The sequence below is a fragment of the Eleutherodactylus coqui genome, chromosome 5 (genome assembly GCF_035609145.1).
Source record: "Eleutherodactylus coqui strain aEleCoq1 chromosome 5, aEleCoq1.hap1, whole genome shotgun sequence".
NCBI lineage: Eukaryota > Metazoa > Chordata > Amphibia > Anura > Eleutherodactylidae > Eleutherodactylus > Eleutherodactylus coqui.
The window spans coordinates 89,640,221-89,661,489 of NC_089841.1; the positions used below are offsets into that span (position 1 = coordinate 89,640,221).

The 21,269-nt window shown below is 42.1% G+C and overlaps 1 protein-coding gene across 1 annotated transcript in view; it reads right to left on the reverse strand.

Annotated features, from left to right (window-relative positions):
• Positions 1–1,117: 1,117 nt before the first annotated feature.
• Positions 1,118–21,269, reverse strand: part of TENT2 (terminal nucleotidyltransferase 2) — a 38,215-nt gene continuing 18,063 nt past the window's right edge. The window contains exons 8-14 of the mRNA XM_066602835.1: positions 19,329–19,405; positions 17,779–17,907; positions 12,287–12,330; positions 10,146–10,282; positions 7,609–7,700; positions 5,433–5,512; positions 1,118–3,181 (exon numbers count right to left, since the gene is read on the reverse strand). Coding sequence (XP_066458932.1) covers positions 3,104–3,181; positions 5,433–5,512; positions 7,609–7,700; positions 10,146–10,282; positions 12,287–12,330; positions 17,779–17,907; positions 19,329–19,405 — 637 coding nt within the window. The 3' untranslated portion in view covers positions 1,118–3,103. The remainder of the gene's footprint in view (positions 3,182–5,432; positions 5,513–7,608; positions 7,701–10,145; positions 10,283–12,286; positions 12,331–17,778; positions 17,908–19,328; positions 19,406–21,269) is intronic.

Consider the following 21,269-nt stretch of genomic DNA (forward strand, 5'->3'; position numbering starts at 1 on the left):
AGTCTTAGGTTTTTGCATAAACTTTAATCTTAGTGACAATGTACAAAAGAAAACAAAGAACAAGTTTACATAACTCCGCAACAACAAAATTAAAAGTCATCAACAGATTGACAAAAGCACCATCTGTGCTACAACAGGTCTGAAGCAAAAACTGCTCAAGACCGGACAGCCCCAGGCAACCCCTCCCCTGGGCAGAGCAGGTCAGTGCCTAGGGATAGTCACCCCCAATACAGAAGGTCCTTACTATGTTTGAGGAGATGCATCAAACTTCTGTAACATTTCATGATTTCCTGCTCATATTAAAGAATACATAAAAGTATATACACAACATAACAAGGGAATGGGAATTTATGTTTTAGCAGCAATAATATACTACTACAAGTTTGGGAGAACTGGTGCTTTGTTTAGGGACTGAAAGGACTACTAACCAGCAGTTTATTCTTGGTGGCAACTATGAGATAACGGCTAAAGCTTTCACCCAACAGCTATTATCTGTAAATACAGAAGGTCTTTTTAACGAGACTCTGGAATCTCTCCTTACGGGTTTGTTTTAAGAAATACTTAAAGGGGTTGTCTCGCAAAAGCACGTGGGGTTAAGCACTTCTGTATGGCCATATTAATGCACTTTGCATTAAATATGAGCCATACAGACGTTATTCACTTACCTTCCCTGCGCTGGCGTCCCCGTCTCCATGGCTCCGTCTAACTTCAGCGTCTAATCGCCCGATTAGACGCGCTTGCGCAGAAGAGTCTTCTGCCTTCGGGTCTGCCCGGCAGCAGCAGCGTTCCGGCTCCGCCCCCTTCTGCGCGTCATCGCGTAGCTCCGCCCATCACGCGTGCCGATTCCAGCCTCCTGATTGGCTGGAATCGGCACACGTGACAGGGCGGAGCTACGTGATGACGCGTAGAAGGGGGCAGAGCCAGAACGCCGCTCGTGCCAGACCGAGCCGAAGGCAGAAGACTCTTCTGCGCAAGCGCGTCTAATCGGGCGATTAGACGCTGCAGTTAGACGGAGCCATGGAGACGGGGACGCCAGCGCAGGGAAGGTAAGTGAATAACTTCTGTATGGCTCATATTTAATGCACGATGTATATTACAAAGTGCATTAATATGGCCATACAGAAGTGCTTAACTGCACTTGCTTTCGCGAGACAACCCCTTTAAGGGATTTTGCCATTATACACAACCCCTTTCAGAATGTGGGGCGGACAGCTGATTGCCCTGGCTCCCATTAGATAATTTCGCTTGTGGAAGCTGTGGACAGCCAGACTTTATTACAGGACAGCCATCCAGATGAATGGCTGCAGTGTAATACAAGGACAGCTGAAAGCCCGTCTGAACGAAAGTTGCTCTTAAAACGGGTTGTCCGTCACCGCCCATTCTGATGTCAGGAGTTTGGAACTATCTCTACTAACAGTTGAGTTCAAGTGATCGCTGCAGCCAATTAGAGGCCACAGCGGCCAGTTGACTTCCACTGTTAGCAGTGACCAGGAAAGCTGCAGGAGCCGGTATGCTGTTTCCCTAGGAGAGAAGAGAGGCATCATTTATTTTGAGCTAAAAAGGATTTTGAAACTTAGACAACCCCTTTAAAAAGGGGCTCTGTGTTATTGTCATAGAGGGGGGTCCCAAGCCAGGGACCCCGCTATATGACATTTATATGCCCTTATAATAGGGCTTTTATAAGCTCTTATTATGGGCTTATAATAGGGGTTGTAAAGCTGAAATCCCTCTTTAAATCCTCCATGAAAAATGCTGGAATATCTTTTTCTTAGAACTCATGGTATTGTGGCGTTCCTCAGTTATTCTTCCTGGAAATGTATGAACTGACACCATTACTACTGATTAGACAGCACCAGCAGAGCAATATGATGCAAAGTTTTAAGATTATTAAAATTCTGCAGAATTATTTTATGGGGAATGACCGTTTTACTAACACAGACATGTCAGGAGAAATGCCAGGTCCTGCTTAAATAAAAATACACCAGTGCATATACCTTGGCAGGGAACATGGAGGAAATTCAAGTAAAAGACCAAAACAATGTAATTTCTGTCAAGATGTAGGCACAGCAGAACTCATTTTTCATATGACAGTAGTTTATGGTTTAGCTCTGTATCATATTTTATAGACCCTCTATATAAGCTGATACCTGTCTATGCAGATAAATATTTTGTGGGAAGTTTTCTAATTTAATCACTCCTGTTTTTTTTTTCCTGAATGAAGAGAAGGGCTCTGAAAAAGTAAAGTGGAAGGTTCCAGCACAAAACAATAAAAAATCCCCTGGAACAGATATTGAAAAGTCAGCAGCTAATGAGGTAACATATTCAAGCTTATATTTAGTCTTTAACATTGTAGTACACTGGCAAAGGAGAGCCACGGCTTTATGCAGGCTAGGAGAAGGACATCGGATCAGTGTGTAGTGCAATTCTAGGATTTCTCATAAGGAACAGATAGCAATGGCCTCACTCTCACACATATATATTGACACGACCCACTAGGTCACAGTAGAAATATCACTATACATGCAGCACGTATTGATTACATACTTGGTACCCTCCTTTTTACTGTTGCTGCCGCATGTTTTTCACCCTTCCCAGTACCCACTTCATGTATGCATAATGACTGCCCGATTCTCAAACTACCCTATGCAGTGTGTGCTTCAGTAATCCAAGACACTTGCCCCCTCTCTAGGAAGGGAAGATAAAGGATAGACACATCCTTGGTGAGGTCATCAGCGTTTGTCAATCCGAAAGCAGGTGGACAAGGTTTCAGACAACTGAAGCACACAGTAGATAGGGTAGTCTGAGAATCTGGCATCAAGGTTGAAAGTGAAGGCACCAGGTATGTTAACTATATATGATGCATGTATGACAACATTTTTAATGGGAACCGTAGGATCGCTTTAAATCAAAGATCTGCAAACACCCCCAGAAACATACAACAGGAAAATGCACAATAAAAAAATGGAACAGACTGTGCACACACAGAAGTTAACTTTTTCTAAAAGTTTCTCTTTTTTTAAAGTATTTATATTGAGGGTTAAAAAGGACATTACAGTCTTGAGGTGTAAGCATATTGCAGATGAAAAGGTCCATCTAAAAGATATCATTTCTGCTTTCCAACAATTCTTTGAAGAGGCATCACACTATTCAGATCTCGGTTGTCTCTTAGCCTCACCCAAGCCTAGGAGGGGGAATAAAAAAAAAATTATAGTGCAGTATGGTGGAAATTTAGCAAGCTAAATGCAAAGAATTCTGACTTAATTTGCACTAGATTTATCGAGTTTTAGACACTTTGCACCCCACTAAACAGTGTCTAAAACAAAGTGTGACCTAGTGAAAGTGGGCATAGCATATAATGGAGATCGTAAGCCAAAATTTTGACAGAAAGCATGCCAACCAAGAAAGAGAAGTGTCTAATGTGTCTCATAGGATGCAAATTTATCACATCACAAGAGCCCCTACTGATAAGTTTTGTGCATCTTCTGCTTGTTTGTGTGCTAACTTTAAGCGCTCTAAGACAACATTAACAAATGTGCCCTATTGTGTTTAGCAACCGTCAATTGCAGTAAACCATGGAAGAAAGTGCAGGGTGGTGAAAATTATTGTATTGGTTTATGACAAAGATTAAAAGGGTTTTCCCATGGCTTAAAATTACTTTACAACCACTGTGTCCTTCCGTCTTGCTGCTGACCAACTCATGGCATCTATAGCCAGTGATTAGCTGCAGCAGTGATGTCTTGGTCAGCAGCAACCGGGCGGGACAGAGCAGTTGTGTGACAAATTTTAAGTCCTGGTAAAACTTCTTTAACCCCTTAGTGACGGAGCTTTTTTTCCCATTTTTGTTTTTTCCTACTCCCTTTTAAAAAAATCGTAGCTCCTTTATTTATCCATCGACGTCGCTGTATGAGGGCTTGTTTTTTGCAGGACGAGTTGTATTTTTCAATGGCACTATTTATTGTACCATATAATGTACTGAAAAACTTTTAAAAAATTCTTAGCGGAGAGAAATGGAGAAAAAAAACGACATTCCACCATCTTTCGGTGCGTCCTGTTTCTACGGTGCACAAACTGCAACAAAAATGACCTGATATTTTTATTCTATGGGTCAGTACGATTACTACGACACCAAACTTATATAGTTTTTTTTTTGCTGTAGTACTTGTATTTTTTTTTAAAGATATTTAATTTTTTTCAATTATTTTCTGCGCTCATTTTGTGCGCGCAATAACTTTTTTATTTTTCTGTCGACGTAGTTGAGCAAGGGCTCATTTTTTGCGGGATGTCCTGTAGTTTCCGATAGTATCAATTTGGAATACATACAACATTTGATCGCTTTTTATTGCATTTTTTCTGGAAGACAGGGTAACTTAAAAAGTGTATTTCTGGCATTCTTTTTTTTTTTTTCGGACGACGTTCACCTTGCAGGAAAAATAATGCACTATTTTGATAGATCGGACTTTTACGGACGCGGCGATACCAAATACATATTTTTATATTAGGATTTAGATTTTTTAGTAATTGATATGGCAAAAGGGGGGTGATTTAAACTTTTATAACTTTTTTTTTTACAATTTAAAAAAACTTTATTGATCTTTTTTTTAACTTTACTTTGAAGTCCCCCTGGGGGACTTTAACATGCGATGCTTTGATCGCTCCTGCAGTATGACGTAATGGTATAGCATTACATCATACTGCTTTTTTACAGGCATTCTATCAAGCCACCCTGTGTGGATGGCTTGATAGGCAGTCTGCTAAGGCAGCCCTGGGGCCATTCATTAGGCCCCCGGCTGCCATGACACCTGCACAGCTCCCCCGATCTCACCGCGGGGGGGCCGTGCGGGACCCCCAAACAGCGTTCGGGGCATTTAAAGGGTTAATAGCCGACGAGCACGGCTATTGCCCGCGGGTGTCAGCTGTAATAAACAGCTGACGCCCGCGCTGTATGGAGGGAGATAGAGGCGCTACCTCCCTCCATACACGTCCTGCAACAGCAGGACGTAGTTTTACGATAGCGCCGCACTAAGGGGTTAAGTATTAGGACTCATTCCCTCCCTCAGAAGCAATTCTCCTTGGGGAATAACTGCACAATCGGGTGCCGTATGAGCCTCATACAGCAGCACGTCAGCAGTTTGATACCTTAACGGCAACTTTACTTCACCCACGAAATCTACAGATATAGAGCTATAATGAGGTGGATTGATTGGTGCAGGCACTATGACAGCTTGCTTGTATGTTTGGAAGACAAGTACATGCCTAGCAGAAGTGTCAAGTTGACAGAAGAATGACAGTGGAATAGTTATGAAATGAAATACCTGTGCGCATGTAAAAAATGCACACGGGGATAAGACTACAGCAAACCCTCAACTCCAGTCCTGCAGTGTGAACAGGACAGACAAAACAGGCAAGGAATGTCCTTCTAGTCCTCCTCTTACCTTCATGAATTCCTCCTGAATCATATCAAATTTGTGTTTTTCATGTACAGCTCTAGCAGTGTTTGTTCTGTCAAATGGCTCTAAAAGGGAAAACACAGAAGATAGTTTTTCCATAACACTTATGATATATGTTAAAAGTGAAAACTAAGGTGCAGAGAATGGCAGAGGATGTCTGAGGTGCAGAGGATGGCTGTGCATGCAAGGTTTTGAAATTCATACCACCATCAGAACCAAGCACACTTTTAGGACCCAAAAATATAAATTCATAAAAATTAACTTTTAATAAATATTGCTTAAAAACCTTATGGACACACCAACAAAAAAAAAAAAAAAATCCACTAAATCCACTCTAAGTGATAACTGGGCACTGTTCCTCTAGGAAATATTATTAGGCTATCAAGTACCGCATATCAGCTTAGGAGGAATTACTGCAGTGATCACTCCTCATAGTGGGGTGCTAATTCAATACAGTACCTTACCTATACTTACTCATTGCCTCTAATGGATTATAGTCCAAATTTATAAACAATTTTCTATACTCAGTTGATGACTGATAACCTTTCTCCAGGGAATCATCCCAGGAGATACTTGAGCCCCTGAGGAGCCCACGCAGTGGGCGAAACGCGTTGGGAAATTACAAGGTCTATTTGGTACATAAAAACATCTTGTGTCTATTATACATTGGACTATATGAGTTGCATGTACATTCCGGCTGATTACGACATCATGTTCAGGTTCGGAAAAAATGCATAGGTTTTTTGGAACATTAAAACCAAGAAACCCCCCCAAAAAAGAGCTATCTTTTGGACGTAAAAGACATAATAAAGAAAACGTCCAAGATCGATACTGATTTTGAAGTGTGACTGTATGATACAATTTCACATTCCCTACCGGATAGTGGATTATTTTTTTTGTTGGTGTGTCCATAAGGTTTTTAAGCAATATTTATTAAAAGTTAATTTTTATGAATTTATATTTTTGGGTCCTAAAAGTGAGCTTGATTAAGTAACTGGGGACCTTACTGCCTCTGTGAAGTGGTTCACCATCAGAACCACCACTGGGACCCTCTTTCTGTCTTCACATCCAAGGATATGAAGAAAGTTGTCCAGAACAGCATTCTATCAAGTGTTAAGACCGGCCTCTTTATCCAATAGGTGTCAGTAACTGTGTATAACTGCACACACGGGGCTCCCATTTATCAGACATTTATGACACAGATGTCCAAGCTGTGAATACACCTTTAAAGCCTCGTTCACATGGGTGACACGGCATAATTGCGAGAAAATCACAGCGATATCGCACGGCTGGTCCATGCAATATCGCTGCGGTTTCTCGTGGCGATACCGCGGTTTTCTAGTGCTACATGCAAATATTTTCGGGGAGTGAGCTTGAAACATAAGCCCTACCCAGAAAATAAGGCCTAGCTGCAGAGAAAAAAAAAGAAAAGTAATCGCCTCCTTAGAAGTGCTGTCCGGCGCTGCTGCAGCTTCTTCCCAAGTCCCCGGCACTGGCCTTCATCTCTTCTGGCTGAGAATTGAAAAATCCCGCCTCCTGGAAGCGTTGGCTGTGATTGGCTAGCGCCTAGCCAATCAGGGCCAGAGCTCGATGAATGGCTGTGATTGGCTCATCGAGCGCTGGCTGTGATTGGCTAAGCGTCAGCCAATCAGAGGCAGCGCTTTCAGGAGGTGGGGATTTTCCAATCCTAGTCCAGAAGAGAGGAAGAAGAATAGTGCTAGGGACCTGGGGAGAAGATGCAGGGGAGAAGATGCAGCGGAGCCGGACAGCGCTTCTAAGGTGATGTATACCTTTTCCCCCCTGCAGTTAGGGCTTAGGTTATGGCTTTGATAGAAGGATTTCCTACTGTCAAAGTTGCATTGCACCGCACGCAAATCACGTTTTCGTGCGATGTGATACAACAGCGAGGAAGGCTCCATATGGAAACATAGGCTACAAGACCTTTCGAGTTGCATACATATCACGGGACCCGTGAGCTTTTAGTGTCGGGATGTTGCACACTTCAAAACATTGCAGGTGTGAATTAACCAATTGGAAAGCAATGGCTGAACGAACACTCAATTTGTCGCATCACGACAAAGTCGCGCGACTTTGTCACCCGTGTGAACGAGGCCTAAGGGAGACTTGCGATATTAGTGATTGGGAGGCATGAGTTGCTCACCTTCCACACAAATGTACTTGTTCCTCCATTCAATGCCATCTGTTCTCTGCATAGCTTTGCCTTCACGAACAGAAATCATCTTGTTCTTCCAGCTAAGAGAAAATGCAGCATTACTATGGGCCCGGAAGACAACATGGATTCAACATCATTCCCATTCAGAACAGGGAAACAAGCCAAGCAGTGGGCAACATTATGCAATGTATATCACAAACAGCTATACAAGGTTTATGACTGTAGACATTTTATGCGTTCCTCTACACCATTCACAACCACCTAAAAAGCTGGTTTTGTGCTAGTGCAGTAAACTGCGTAAACTCAGTCTTTAACCCCTTAGGCCACCTGTCCACGGGTGGATCGCCACCGCGGGAGCCGCTGCCCAGGAGCAGGAGTCGCACATAAATCTCCGCCGGTCAGCCTAATCGGATAGATAGGCTTACAGCGGAGAATCGGGGCAATTCGCAGCATGCTGCGAATTGCCCGCCGCGAGTGGAGAATCACAATGTTTCTCTGCTTGTGGAAACGGAGCTGGCGCTTTCCATAGCAATGCTATTGAAAGCTTTGGCCAGCTTAATACATGTCCGTGGACTGGGGGCCTTAAGGACCAAGTGCGGTAAATATACGGGGCTTGGTCCAGGGCTTTTTTCCCATCCAATAGCAAATATACAGTGTGGGATTGAAGCCTCTGCTCCTGCAATCAAGCTAGAGCAGGTCGGGTCCTCAGCTGTCACACTGCAAGGACCCAGGGGAGAAGCGGTTGAAAAACGCTTCCGCCTTCTCCTTTACAAGTTACATAGCACTCAATGAGTGCTATGTACTAAAAAAGTGAAAATGAAAGCATTATTTCCATTATGCAACTCGGCAGTTACATGATGGCCAGGTGCCCTTTCTCACAGCAGAGCTCCAGGGTCTTATCACACCCTGATCAGCTCTGTTAGTGACTATTGTAACTTGGGCTCCCATGGATGCCTCAGCTACAGTGTAAAAGTGCGATATTTAAAAAAATAAGTAAATAAACAATGTGAATGACTCCCAGGAGGTCTAATATGGCATAATGGGGGGTGGGGGGGGGGGGGGTGCATAGGTGATGTAAAAAAAAAAAAAAAAGTTACGAAAAAAAGTTTACTTTTTTTAATTCTGTTAAAAAAAAAAAAAAAAAAAAAATTGTACATAAAGAAAATAGACACCAACCAAAACAGTCTAAATATGTGCCCTGTAATCTAAAGCTATACAAATTGATATATGAGAAATTACAAAACAAAAGAGGAATCTATTCCTGTACTTTATTTTAGTGTAAACATACTGATTTTTAAAATAAGCTATAAATGTAAAAGAAAAAAAACATTGTTTTTTTACCCCCAATAAAACAAAAAAAAAAAAAAAAAAAAAGGAAAAAATTCAGTGGGAAAAAAACAAACAAAAACACAGCCCTGTATGTCACAGAAAAAGAAAAACGCAGCAAAAATAATTTTGGCAGCTGAAAAAATATCAAAGAATAAAATAGGGCAGTAAAACCACCACATGAGAAAAATTGCTAAAAAGTGTCTGGTCCTTTAAGGGGTTAAATGATTCTGTCCAGAGAGGGAAAACAATTAGCAGGTCCTACGGTGTTGTGACCTCTACGCCCAACCTGGTTCCAACACCGGATAATGTCATCTGGCCCTTCGGTTCCCTGTGATGCTGTTGCAGGGAGCTGCCCATTTGACTTATTTCAATAACTAAGCCGAACCCCTTCTCTGTATCGGCTGTAACAGAGAAAGGACCTGGTTTAATTATTGAAAATAGCCAAACAGCCAGCCCCCTGTGATGACATCAAGAGGAAATGGAAGGGCCCATATCACATGACATGGTGTTAGAACCAGGCTGAAAAAGAAGGTTTCAATACTGCTAGACTGGGTGAGTGTTTTACCTTCCTGGACAGCCCATTTAATAATCTAAAAATGGATAAAGCAATGGCTAGTTCTAACATGGTACAGTGCACAGTCACATGGTGTAAGGAAAAATTCAAAAAGGGCCAGACGATTAGATCCTACTACACAAAAAAAAATTGCTTGACATGCTGTCAAATGGTACATCTGGATGCAGCCCCTCAGTGGGAGTTGTGCACTAGTGTTATAATCAATCCTGGGCAACATCTGCTACAGCTCATACAGTGATGCCTGAGTTCATCAGTTGGAAAATCTCACTGTCCCAGGTGATAGCTGTATATAAAAGAAAAGCACAAAATGGGCAAAAATATTAGCCCACAAAAATCCTGAATTGTGCTAAACAGGGCCAATAAAGACAACCCATGTCCATATGACCCATTAAGGTATACGAACTGCATAGGAAGAGCCTACTCTGAACGAGCAGAGAGCCTCCTTGTAAGGCAAGTTTCACGAGTGCCCATAATACCAATGAGTGTCCTGGCTCGACTGCGTGTCTACTGACTCGAACGCAAAGCATCACAGCGGACTATGATGCTCCGAGTTTGGGTCACTAGACCCATGGGTCATACCAGCCTCCTACTGTTCTGTAGTGGTTCTATTTACATCACTTACTCGAACTCTATGGCAAAGTATTTCAAGAATCCCACAAGAAGGTCGCCCAGGCTTGATGCATTTTTGGACACATACTGAGGGATATTGCGAGGAGCATGATGGACAACGTGCAACTGCATAGCAGGGTTAAAACATTCCTGTCAAGTAGAAAAAAAAGCGCTAACATTTCACATTACTGCAGACTTTTGAATTACAGATCAAACTGGCATGTTATATAAGGATGTAGCAGAGCTGGATTAATCTTTCAAAAGGGTTTATCCAAACCCTGTCCCTGTCTGTTGTGGAAAGGCGCTGCTGCACGCCAGATGAGATACTTGCTGAGAAGACCACCAGACACTCTGCAAACTTCAAGCATCATATTAAACAGAGTGTGCCGTGTCTATCTCAGCAGCATTGTTTATGAAATCCTCAATCATTCATCATGCTACAACTTCAAGAGTAAAGCTAAATAAAAGTAGTTTTCCCAAAGTCTTTTTTTTTAATCCTTGTCTCCCCATCATCCACCTGCTGCCACCACAAGTCAAAGCATGAGGACAAAAAGATCTGGGAAATGGATTTGGCTATGAAAAGCAAGCAATATGAATTAAAGGAACACTAAACGAAACCGATACAATGGGCAGATTTACTAATACTGTTTAATTAGTGGAGATTTTACAAGATTTAACACGGTGGTTCTTGCTGGATGACATGTGGCATATCTTTGGACTGTCCAATGTAACTTTATAGATATATAAAAAGAAAAACTCAACTTGAATGCAGGCAAAATATGTATAGAACTGCAAAAAGTAACACATAATTCGATTATAACAATATCAATTTCTGTTCACACAGACCATAGCCAACGCAAATTTTAAATGACGATCCACATGGATTTCTTCTGTGGATTTTCATGCGCTCGTGCCACGGACCCACAAACACATTTAGAATAGTCAATGGGTAAATACCATGTGCGCATCCTCTGGCATGGATTCAGCACAAAGAAATTACATCCCTTTTACTCATGCAGTTCTGAATCCTGTATGGATTTCCGTCCAGTTAATGGGACAGTTTGTTGTGGATTTGTCGTGAAATTCATGTGGATTCTGTGGCAAAAATCCACTGTGTGAACATACCCAATTAGTTAACATAAGTGCGACGAAACTAGTTAATATTAATATGATAAATCATTTTTTAAATTCAACCCTCCAGGATGTGTGTGGCATCCAGGGTGAGAATCCAAAAAGCTTTCTTAATAACACTGGTGATTGGAACTTTCTGGTTACCATTACTATTACTTCTCAGACCTGTAGATGTTTTGCCTGCATTCAGATATGTATGTGACATTTAGAGGGTTAACAGTTTTGTCTGAGCTGTGTTTGGACTTTGAGAAAAGGACCTAAAAGTTTTGCCCAAACTCAACTGCAGTTTGTGGGCAGAGATTACTGCTAATTAGTAGAAGCCATTTTTCCCAACAACTACCTCTGTCAACTCAGGCTGACAGGAGGTAGAAGTGAAATAAAGCTTGGGATAAACAAAATCAATACAGTATATGTACTCAAAAGTGGTGCCTATAAAAACTACAACTTGGCCTGCAAAATACAAGGACTTACTCCGAGTGGCTCCAAAATGAATGTATGGCACAAATTTAATTCCTTTAAAAAAGGGACTTTGTCACATCCTTAAAGCACCATGAAGTTATGGTGCTTCTAGTACAAGTCTCAGGTGTTTGGTGTGTACTTTTTATACTCACCAGGCTCTATTTTCTAACACCATCCACCCTTGAAGCAGACACTGACTATGAGCAATACTCTTCTTTAGTCTGTGCACGCACACTCCCAACTGTTTTCTATTGGGGTGCGCATGCCTGGGTAATAGAAAAAAGTCATGCTTAAAGACAGAGTGCTGACTTCCCTGGAACAGCACAGTAATGGCGAGCCCAGTAGGTCTAAAAAGTGCACCTCCAGACTCCTCGGGACCGGTCCTATAAGCACCATAACATTGTCACATGCTAAAAGCATCATAAACTAAGTTCCTTTAAATACCTTTGGCATAAATTGGAATGCCAACTGCAAGCCCACATCAGATATTTTCACAGTAATTGCAGATCTACACACAACAATGATATATTATAAATTTTAATAACCCCGAATAATAGAACTTACCGGGTAGGATTTTTGTAGAGATGGAAGAACTGGTTCAGGTAGCGCTACAAAAACAAACATAACATTCTTGTAAATTGAATGTAAAAAGGTTTACAAAAAAGAGTAATTAGTTCACATTACTGACCCCCCCAACAAATATCCTGACATGTTTCAGTACCTCAAGTGTACAAACCTCTAACCTGTGACATTAATGCTACACAAGATAAAACCTAACGGACTGACTAATGAAGAGTACGGATCTTCACTCTGAAGAGTTCTATGATTGTTCAGTAACGGCCTAGACAAAAGGCACCTCCAGCTACTGGTTACTTCTAGGGTTTAAGGAATATGTTTATTAGAAAATTGGAGAACTACGGGTGCTTTCACACTTACGCTGCTCTGTTCGGGGAGCAGGAAAGAGGAATCCTCAAGGCCAAACGTTAAACAGCGCCTGGCAAACCCCATCGACTAATGTGGTCTGCCCGCAGCACTTTTTCTTCTGGCATTTACAACTGGTTCTGTGAAAGGTTGACCAGTAGTTTCTATTATAGCATTTTAGAGTATATATAACTTTTTGATTGCTTTTTATTAATTTTCTTTCTTGGAGACCGGATGACCAAAAAGAGTATAATGCTGACATTGTGTATTTTTTTAAAAATTTTTTGCCAATTACGTTCATCGTTCAGGGTAAATGCGTTTCTCTGATAGATCAGACTTATGGATGCAACAATACATTTATAATATTTTTTTTTGGGGGGGGGGGGGGGAAAGGGGGCGTTTATTTAGTTTTTTTAAATAATAAATATGAGGGAAAATTTTTTTAAAACTGATTACCCTTTATTTTCTTAATAATTGATAAAACCTAAAAAAAAAACTGTTTACATATTTTTTGAGTCCCCATAGGTGACATGCAATTGCAAGGGTATGATCGCTCCATAGTATTCATCATACCGCGATCTGCACGGGCAATCTATCAAGCCACACCACAGCTATGGCTTGATAGGCAATCTGCAATGGCAGCTCAGGGGCTTTTAGAAGGCCATAGCAACTGAAGAGCACCTTGCGATCTCACCACAGGGAGCCGTCTGGGACCCCCGAACTGCGATCGGGACATTTAAATGCCGCTGTTTGAATTGACATAAATCCTGCACGCTCATAACATAACTGTATGTCATGGAGTGTTGAGGAGTTAACACAAGCTTGGGGGCTGCATCTGGACTTGCCATTGCTTCACGTGTCAAGTCAAGGTTCAGCCTGGTAATCTATCTATATACTAGTAATTAGGACATTATAGTATCGGTGTTTCTGGCAGCACATCACACTCACAGTAGCTTGATTACCACAAAAGACAAACACAGCTTGGCTCCTTCCACAGCAGTGACACCACCACAAGTCCTTAAGCCCACTGGATCTCTGTGGTGGAGGTAGGTTGTAGTCTCTTGTCAGGACTGCCGAGTTGTGTCTGACATAACGGCTTAGTTGTATTCTCAGTGTGTTATTTTTGTCCTCCCCTTCCAAGAGCCCTAACTGTGCTGTTCTTCTATCAGTCCGACTGTTTTATATATGTTGTAGGCCCTTCAATGGCGTCACCAGGGGGCGGAGCAATAACATCAGCAGGGGCGGAGCATGAGAAGCACTCACACACATACATTAAGACAAGTGGTCATTAGTAGTTTGAAAAGAAAAATTGTTGTCTTGGCAACCTTGTTTACATTTTTTTTTGCCTTTGCTTGAATTTTAATGAAGCAACGCCCAAATTTGCTTTCACCCATGGATTCTATGGATTCTACGGACTCAATTTAGTATCCCTGGTTATTTCCAACAAGTAATTCCCACTAGAAGAGTCATACTGAGTGCTGACACTTTGTGCTTCAGGACTGCTTTTTAGCCCGAGTCTAACTTTGGTGGAGCCACCAATCATTGGCCCATTTTGTTCTTCCTAATTGGCTGTCCGTGTGGATAACAGTTTGCAAAAATGATCTGTCCCCAAACAGGAATCCATGGATCAAATTTATGAACGCTAGCCCTCATTTATCAAAACTGTCTAACAAGAAATCAACAAACAGTAAAAAACTGTTTTTGCTGCCAATAGCAACCAATGACAGAGCAGCTTTTGTTTTACTTCAGCACCATGAGGATTAAATACTGCTGATTATAGCAACCAATCACAGAGCAGCTTTCATTGTATCTCATCACTGAGGATTGAAAACTGTTGCCCATAGCAACCAATCACAGAGCAGCGTATTTTACCTCAGCAGTATAATATATAGCAACCAATGACTGTGCAGCTTTCATTTTACATCAGCAGAACAAATGAAAGCTGAGCTATGATTGGTTGCTATTGGCAACAAAAAGTGCCAAATTTTACTCAAATCGGACCAAAATTGGTGATTTGTATATGACACAAAACAAACAGATTGTGTTTTCGATATAAGATGCTAAACAAGCGAAGGACCTGTTTGGGCAGAAGGACAACAGCCGCACTTAAAGTAGCAGTAGCGAAGGAGCAAACTAACGGTCTACTCGAGAATCAACGCACTAGACAAGCCGCCACTTGAGTAGCTGAGACGCCAGAGCAAACCAACGGGCGACCTGAGAATCAACGCACTCGTCAAGCGGCTGCTCGAATTGTAGAGACTGATGTAACGAAGCATGCCCGACATTCTTCAGACTAAGAGACACTCAATTTTGAGAGGAACAGCTTGGAAATTCTTGGAGGGGGAAGCTTTTAGATATAATGCAAACAATAACTGAGTGTCATCCCCAGCTTTCTATTGGCCGAATCAACAAACCATGTTCATATTGCAATGCTGTAAAGTGGTCCCTGGAGACCCCTGGACTAGGTGGCGGAAAGGTTTTACCATCAACGCTTAGAACTTTTCCTAAACCACTGGAGACTCTTATGTCAGAGTCATCTTCCAGATCTAAACATTTCCTGGAAAATATGAGAAAGTACAACTCATGTTTTCAAATGACATCATTTGGCGTGACAAAGGAATTAAGAGACAGTGGATTTTGGTCGACGTTCAAAGTCAAAGGGCAAAGTTATCATAGTGTTGGTTCACTACTACCTGATCCAAATGAGAACACAAGTTTATGCGTACGTTCTGATACTTTTTCTTACTTAAAAGGTCATGTTTTGTACTGCAAGCGTTCTGCATCGGGTACCCGGGCTAGCTGATTATAAAAGTCAGCATTTCCCATGAGTGGGACACATTGTGTACAGGCAATGCACTCTTAAAAATATATATATTTTTTTTATAGAACAAACAGAACATGTGACGAGTCCTCACCCTCTCAACAATAGAGTAGAGGGAAAGTGAAAGGAGTGGACAGTCCACGTTTGCTTTAGTGTACAGGTGGCACATTTACCCCACTGATCAGGACATTTACAGAGTGCCGAACCTTATTCATTTATTTACGGTGGCTTTATTACGATATCCTGCAAACTCCTAAATTTAAAAGGAGTCTGCCAAGTCAACATGAGGAAAAAAAAAAAAAAGACAGGTTTAATTATTGCTGCAAAATTCGCGGCCGGATGCACACCGCGAATTCTGCAGCAATGTCGGTCCATAGCATGCTATGTTAAAAGATTCTTCCCCCTCCACGAGAGGAAATCTGCGATTTTCCACTCGCGGGGAAGAATCGCAGAATGCTCTATTTTCGGCACAAAAATCGCACGTCCGGCTTCCACTGCAGTCAATAGAAGCAATCTGTCCCGCGGCGAGTCGTCGCAAATCCCAGTCATTGCCGGCGCGCCATGCCCTCGCAGCGGATCTGGACAGGTGAGTATGGGTCTCTGGGGCTCACTGTGACGGCACCGTGTCTGATTCCACTGCGAGATTTTGCAGTCGGAATCCGACCTGGCTGTGGGCATGAGGCCTAAGGATGATACCCTATCATCGAATGCTAAAACCAGCATCTTTATCTACAGTACATCTATTAACATCTGGATTTAGTTACAGATTTCACACCGCACAACACGTGACATCAACAGCAAAGTCCCCAAGAGACAGGACATCTTTATTCACTTGTCCCTCAAGTCATACTCTCCCGCCTGATCAGGCATAGTTACAACTGCACGCTTGGCAGTACAATTGTCTGACATTCATGATGCAATATCAAATTTATATAGGGTTTTTTTTAATGTTGTACAAAATAAAATAGCTTTTTTTTTTAGAAACTTTATATTTAAAAAAATAAAATAAATTAACAGTGTAACAGTTAAAGAGAAACACTGGTTGAAGTAATAACATCGGGTTTGGTTCAGCACAGTTTAGGAGGGGATATTTGCAGGTGCAGCTCCCATTGAATTGAATAGAAGCTGTACCTGCAGTACAAAACTAGGCAGCGGCATTATGGACACTGTGATCTCATCCCTGTGCTGTCCGTAGTGACAAGGGCGCTGGAAATTAGCCGACTGGCAGTGAGTCCAAGCGGTGACCCCCTGACTATCATCAATAGAAAAAGAAAATTCAAAAGTTCCAGACAACCCCTTTAAACACAGGAAATAGGTTGGCTGTTGAATTAGAGGCTAAAGAGTCCATAGAGTCACATGGTCACGTTGAAGTCTCCTAAAGTTATGAGTGAGCCTTGTCTATGTAGTTGAGAATTTTGAAGGACTTGGGGTGCTTGCACATCTGCACTGGGGATTCCGCTTTCCTGCTCCGTTCAGGGAACAGAAAAAGGGAATCCCCACAGCCGAATGGTTCCATTGACTATAATGGTGTCCGCTCACTTTCCGCCCAGCTGGCTGGCTTTTGGACATGCAGCGCTTTTTCAGCTGCATCTGTGATGGAAACCCCAGCTGGAGGTTTGACGCAAAACCATTCCAAAATTCAGTTTGACCAGAATTACAGCAAACATGCATAAGATAGTGTTTATAGCAACATATAGTCTACACCTGCTCTCGAGTCCACTCTATACAGCGACACCCAGCATCTACCATACATGCACAGTGGATGTCAATAAGGGGCTAATGAGGAAAAAAAAAGGATTGGATAACAGAAGAATAATAGACAAAATCATAAAGGCCGCAAATACTGGTGTGTGAATGAAGCCTTAATCCAAAAAAATAATCAGTAGATGATTATAAGCTTTACATCAGTCCAGTTGTTGAATAAGCCATGCATTGTAGAGGATGAACTGGCATAGCTGTGGGCTCACAGAGAACTCTGCAAGGCATCTCAGGCTTCTGCAGAGATTTCTTCCCCCTCATTCTAGCCCACTCCCTATTCCCTCACACAGCTCTCCACAAAGCCTTTTTGCCTTCTTTGTATGGCTAATCATGCAGGCAGCGCCTTTCTTCACTAATGATGACTGTTCTACTGCAGAGTCAGTGAACAGCTGTGAGTAACAGTCAGGCCCACAGGGAAAAAGAAACTGCATAACACTCAGCCCCCACAAGACCCTGCACACGCTTCCCTCTCCGCTCCCAGATCCCGTGCTCTTATATACTCCGGTATCAAAGCCGTTCTGCAAATCTACAGAGCCACACGCAGATGCTAACTTACTTTGTAAATAGTGCAAAGCCATTAAAACAAGACTATAGCTGCTTAAGGTTCCACGGCTGGCATCGTTTATACCGTGGTGACCGGCCCACCGCTTAACAACCAGCACTAATGGACGAACGCGGTTTTCTGCTGTGGAATGAAAAGACACAAACAAGCAAGATTTAGTGGCGATGTAATACATCAGATGGTCATAAAATTAGACACTTTACATCTTCACAAAGTATTTATACATACTGGGATGAAATCTGATGTGGATCTACACCAACATCTGATTTTTTTCAGTTGAGGAAAATCCACCATGTGAATGTGCACTAATAGTGTGAGACTAGTCTGGTCGTAAAATTGCTCATCATATGGTAAAACTACTACTGGCCATTTGACAGAACCGGACACACACTATAGAGCTCTAATATAAGACTGAAATTAAACGGTTTTCCACAACTCGGGTGTATACACAATAGTATAAACACTACTTTATTGTCTTCTACTTCCCAATGTTCCCTCTTTAGCATAGAAGTCTGTTTTCCATGTGACTGTTCATCTGCCGAGGCAAGTGCACGCCTGTGTCTGCTGATCAGAGGCCATACACACTGCGACCACAGAACATTTGTACCAATTCATGGGTTGAAAATGGTCCTTTTCACTTATTTTTGTTTTCCAAAATTTTTCCCAAAAATCTACTACAGCCCATAGTATAACATACACTGAATGGCCACTATTAGATGCCGTCCCTTCCATGATTAGAGCTTCACTGTATGGAAATTAGACATGTGACCCCCAGAATGCAACATTAAATTGAGCAAGTTTTCCGTGGATTGGTTTCAGTGTGAATTCCCATTAGAATGGTAAAATCCAGCAATCTGGTAGACATCTGTGATAGACTAGCCAGGGCCAGGATTTTATAAGCTTGCAAGCTTCTAGGATTTCCTCATGAAACCGTGTGGAGTTGTCATTAACCGTTCTAATGAACAGGTGGCGCAGTCAAGGAAATTGCAGCTGAATACAGTATAACAGCACTTGACCAGTTAGTGTCATCAGTGCTATCTAAGAGGGACAGAAAGGAGACAAGCCAGCGGGCAAAATAGCACAAAAGTTGCATCACTAAGCAGTTGGAAAAACATCACCAGGTCAGATGAATCCAGATTTGTGTTGCACCGTTCTGATGGGGGAGGAAGGGGGGGGCGAGTCTGAATTTGGTACAAAAGCTTGAATTGATGAACCCCTCCTGTCAGCTGTTCAGAACATCCTAGTACTTCCATCTAAATTTGTGGCAACTGCTATCCTGTCCGCATGGACCAATATTCCTGCAGAGCAATTCCCCCACCTAGCAGAATCTATGCCATGATGAATTGCTGGGGTTCTGAAGGCCAACGGAGGTCTAATGCACTACTAGATGGGCATCTCTAATAAAGTGGCAATTCACTCCCCTTTAATATGCAATAGTGAATCTTTTATGAAACCCAGTACAGGTGTGACTTGTATAACTACAACATTTAAGCCTCCTTCCAGATAGTGCTACCCTATCAGAGAGAGATAGGTAAGTAACTTACTGTGTGCATAGGCTCTTAGAAGGAATGTATTTCTGATTCCCACGACATTGTTTACATTCAAGTCAAACTCCACACCACTAACAGAAGAGAAATAGAAGTGCTGCATGTCAAGAGTCAGGAGCAAGAAGGCAATTATACCAGAAAACACTATCTATGAAGATCTAATAGCCATCACATATTGATCCAGGCGAGGTTGCAACACAAACCTGCACCATATTCTAATGGATGTAGTTAAAGGGGTTTTCTGAGCAAATGGTACTAATTACCTATCCGCTGGATAGGTCATCAATAGTCGTTTGGCTGGGTCCCCTCCAAATCAGCCAATTGGGCGCTCACTGCAAGTGCCACAATTCACATGGACCGGAGCAGAAGGGGTTAGCGCCAACCCCTTTGTATAGGTTGGTGCTGGTAAATGCAGGCACGGCTGTTATTTTATTGATAGTTGTGCCTGTAATTACCAGCACCGACCATTACACGGGTCAGGGCTATCTGCTTCCACTCCAACCAGTGTATCCTGGGACTGACAGCAGGGGTCCAATCAACTAGGGTGCCGCTTGGCAGACCCCATCCAATCAACTATTGATGATCAATCCTGAGGATAGGTCAATAGTATTTGCCCAGAAAACTCCTTTAACATCTTCTCATCCTGATGTAGACATTTGTTAAAGTGTACCTCCAATTATATAGAAGAGCATAGTGCTGCACTGTGCAAAATAGTTTTACTAAATACACTGCAGAAGATTCTGCCCCTAAATAGTGGCATGGAGCAGATCCATGCCACCGTCTCCTAGGCTCCAACATCCAGTAGGGGGAGCAGCCCCGGCTTCTATACTGGGTAAAGTAATCTAGGAGACAGAGTAGGGCACTTCTCACCTAGTACATCGATATGACCAACCCACAACTTTGTGGTTAATCTACACTAATAATTAGAAGGAGACTAGGATATGAAAGTTATTTACAAAGACATTAGTGTGCGCAGGCCTATACTGTCAGGGGAGTTTCTCACAGGTTTTTGTAGCAGTTTTTGATGCAGTTTCTGGCTTTGGCTGTGAAACCACACAGGCTGTGAACTGTCGGATCAGCTTAAAGAGTACATGCACTTTTTTTTTTTACTTTTGAGCACTCCTGCTACATCATCCATTTTCGACTTCTCTTGGCAACTGAAGACTGTCCCATATTGTGCTATATAAGCAGTATATGGGGCTGTCTTCAGCCGCTGGAAGGAGGCGTAAATGTTTGACGAAGCAGGAAAACTCCAAAGTGCAAGTACTCTTTAATTTGCAACTGAGCTTTGGGAGTTCTGCTGTAGATTTTGAAGGGACCTGCATGCGGATTTAGCCCTTTGTCAATGGAGTAAATCCGCATGCAGAAACAGTGCCAAGAATTAACATGTCAGCTCTTATTTTCTTTAAGGCGGGTTTCAGAAATCCACGCCATAGTAGCATTTAATAAACCGCTAAAATGCTGTGGATTTCACTAAGGAATCCATTCCCGAACTCCACTGTGTAAATGAGGCCCAATAGTTTTTTTTCTATATACTGTAAATGGAGGTACAATTTAAACATAATGACATGTTTATGCCAACCACAGCACAATAGCATGACATGTGCAAGAATAGATCTTTATATATTTACCATATAATATAGCAATAAAGAAATATGGGAGGAGGGGGGGGGGGGGAAGGAAAAAGCGAACAGACTAATGCTTCTTGTACTGAACTACATTGGCTAGGCAGACTGACATTACTAAGATTGGCTATAGCTTTCCAATCGTTGGTACACAAATCTGGCAGCTCACACCTCTGGACATCACACAGTCTATACTCTACACAGAATATACAGGCCTATCAAAAGAGGGAATATTGAGAAGACTTTATGGGATAAGTTTTTTTTTGTTTTTTTTCAGATAACCCATGCCAGTTGATTAAAGCAAAGCTGTAAG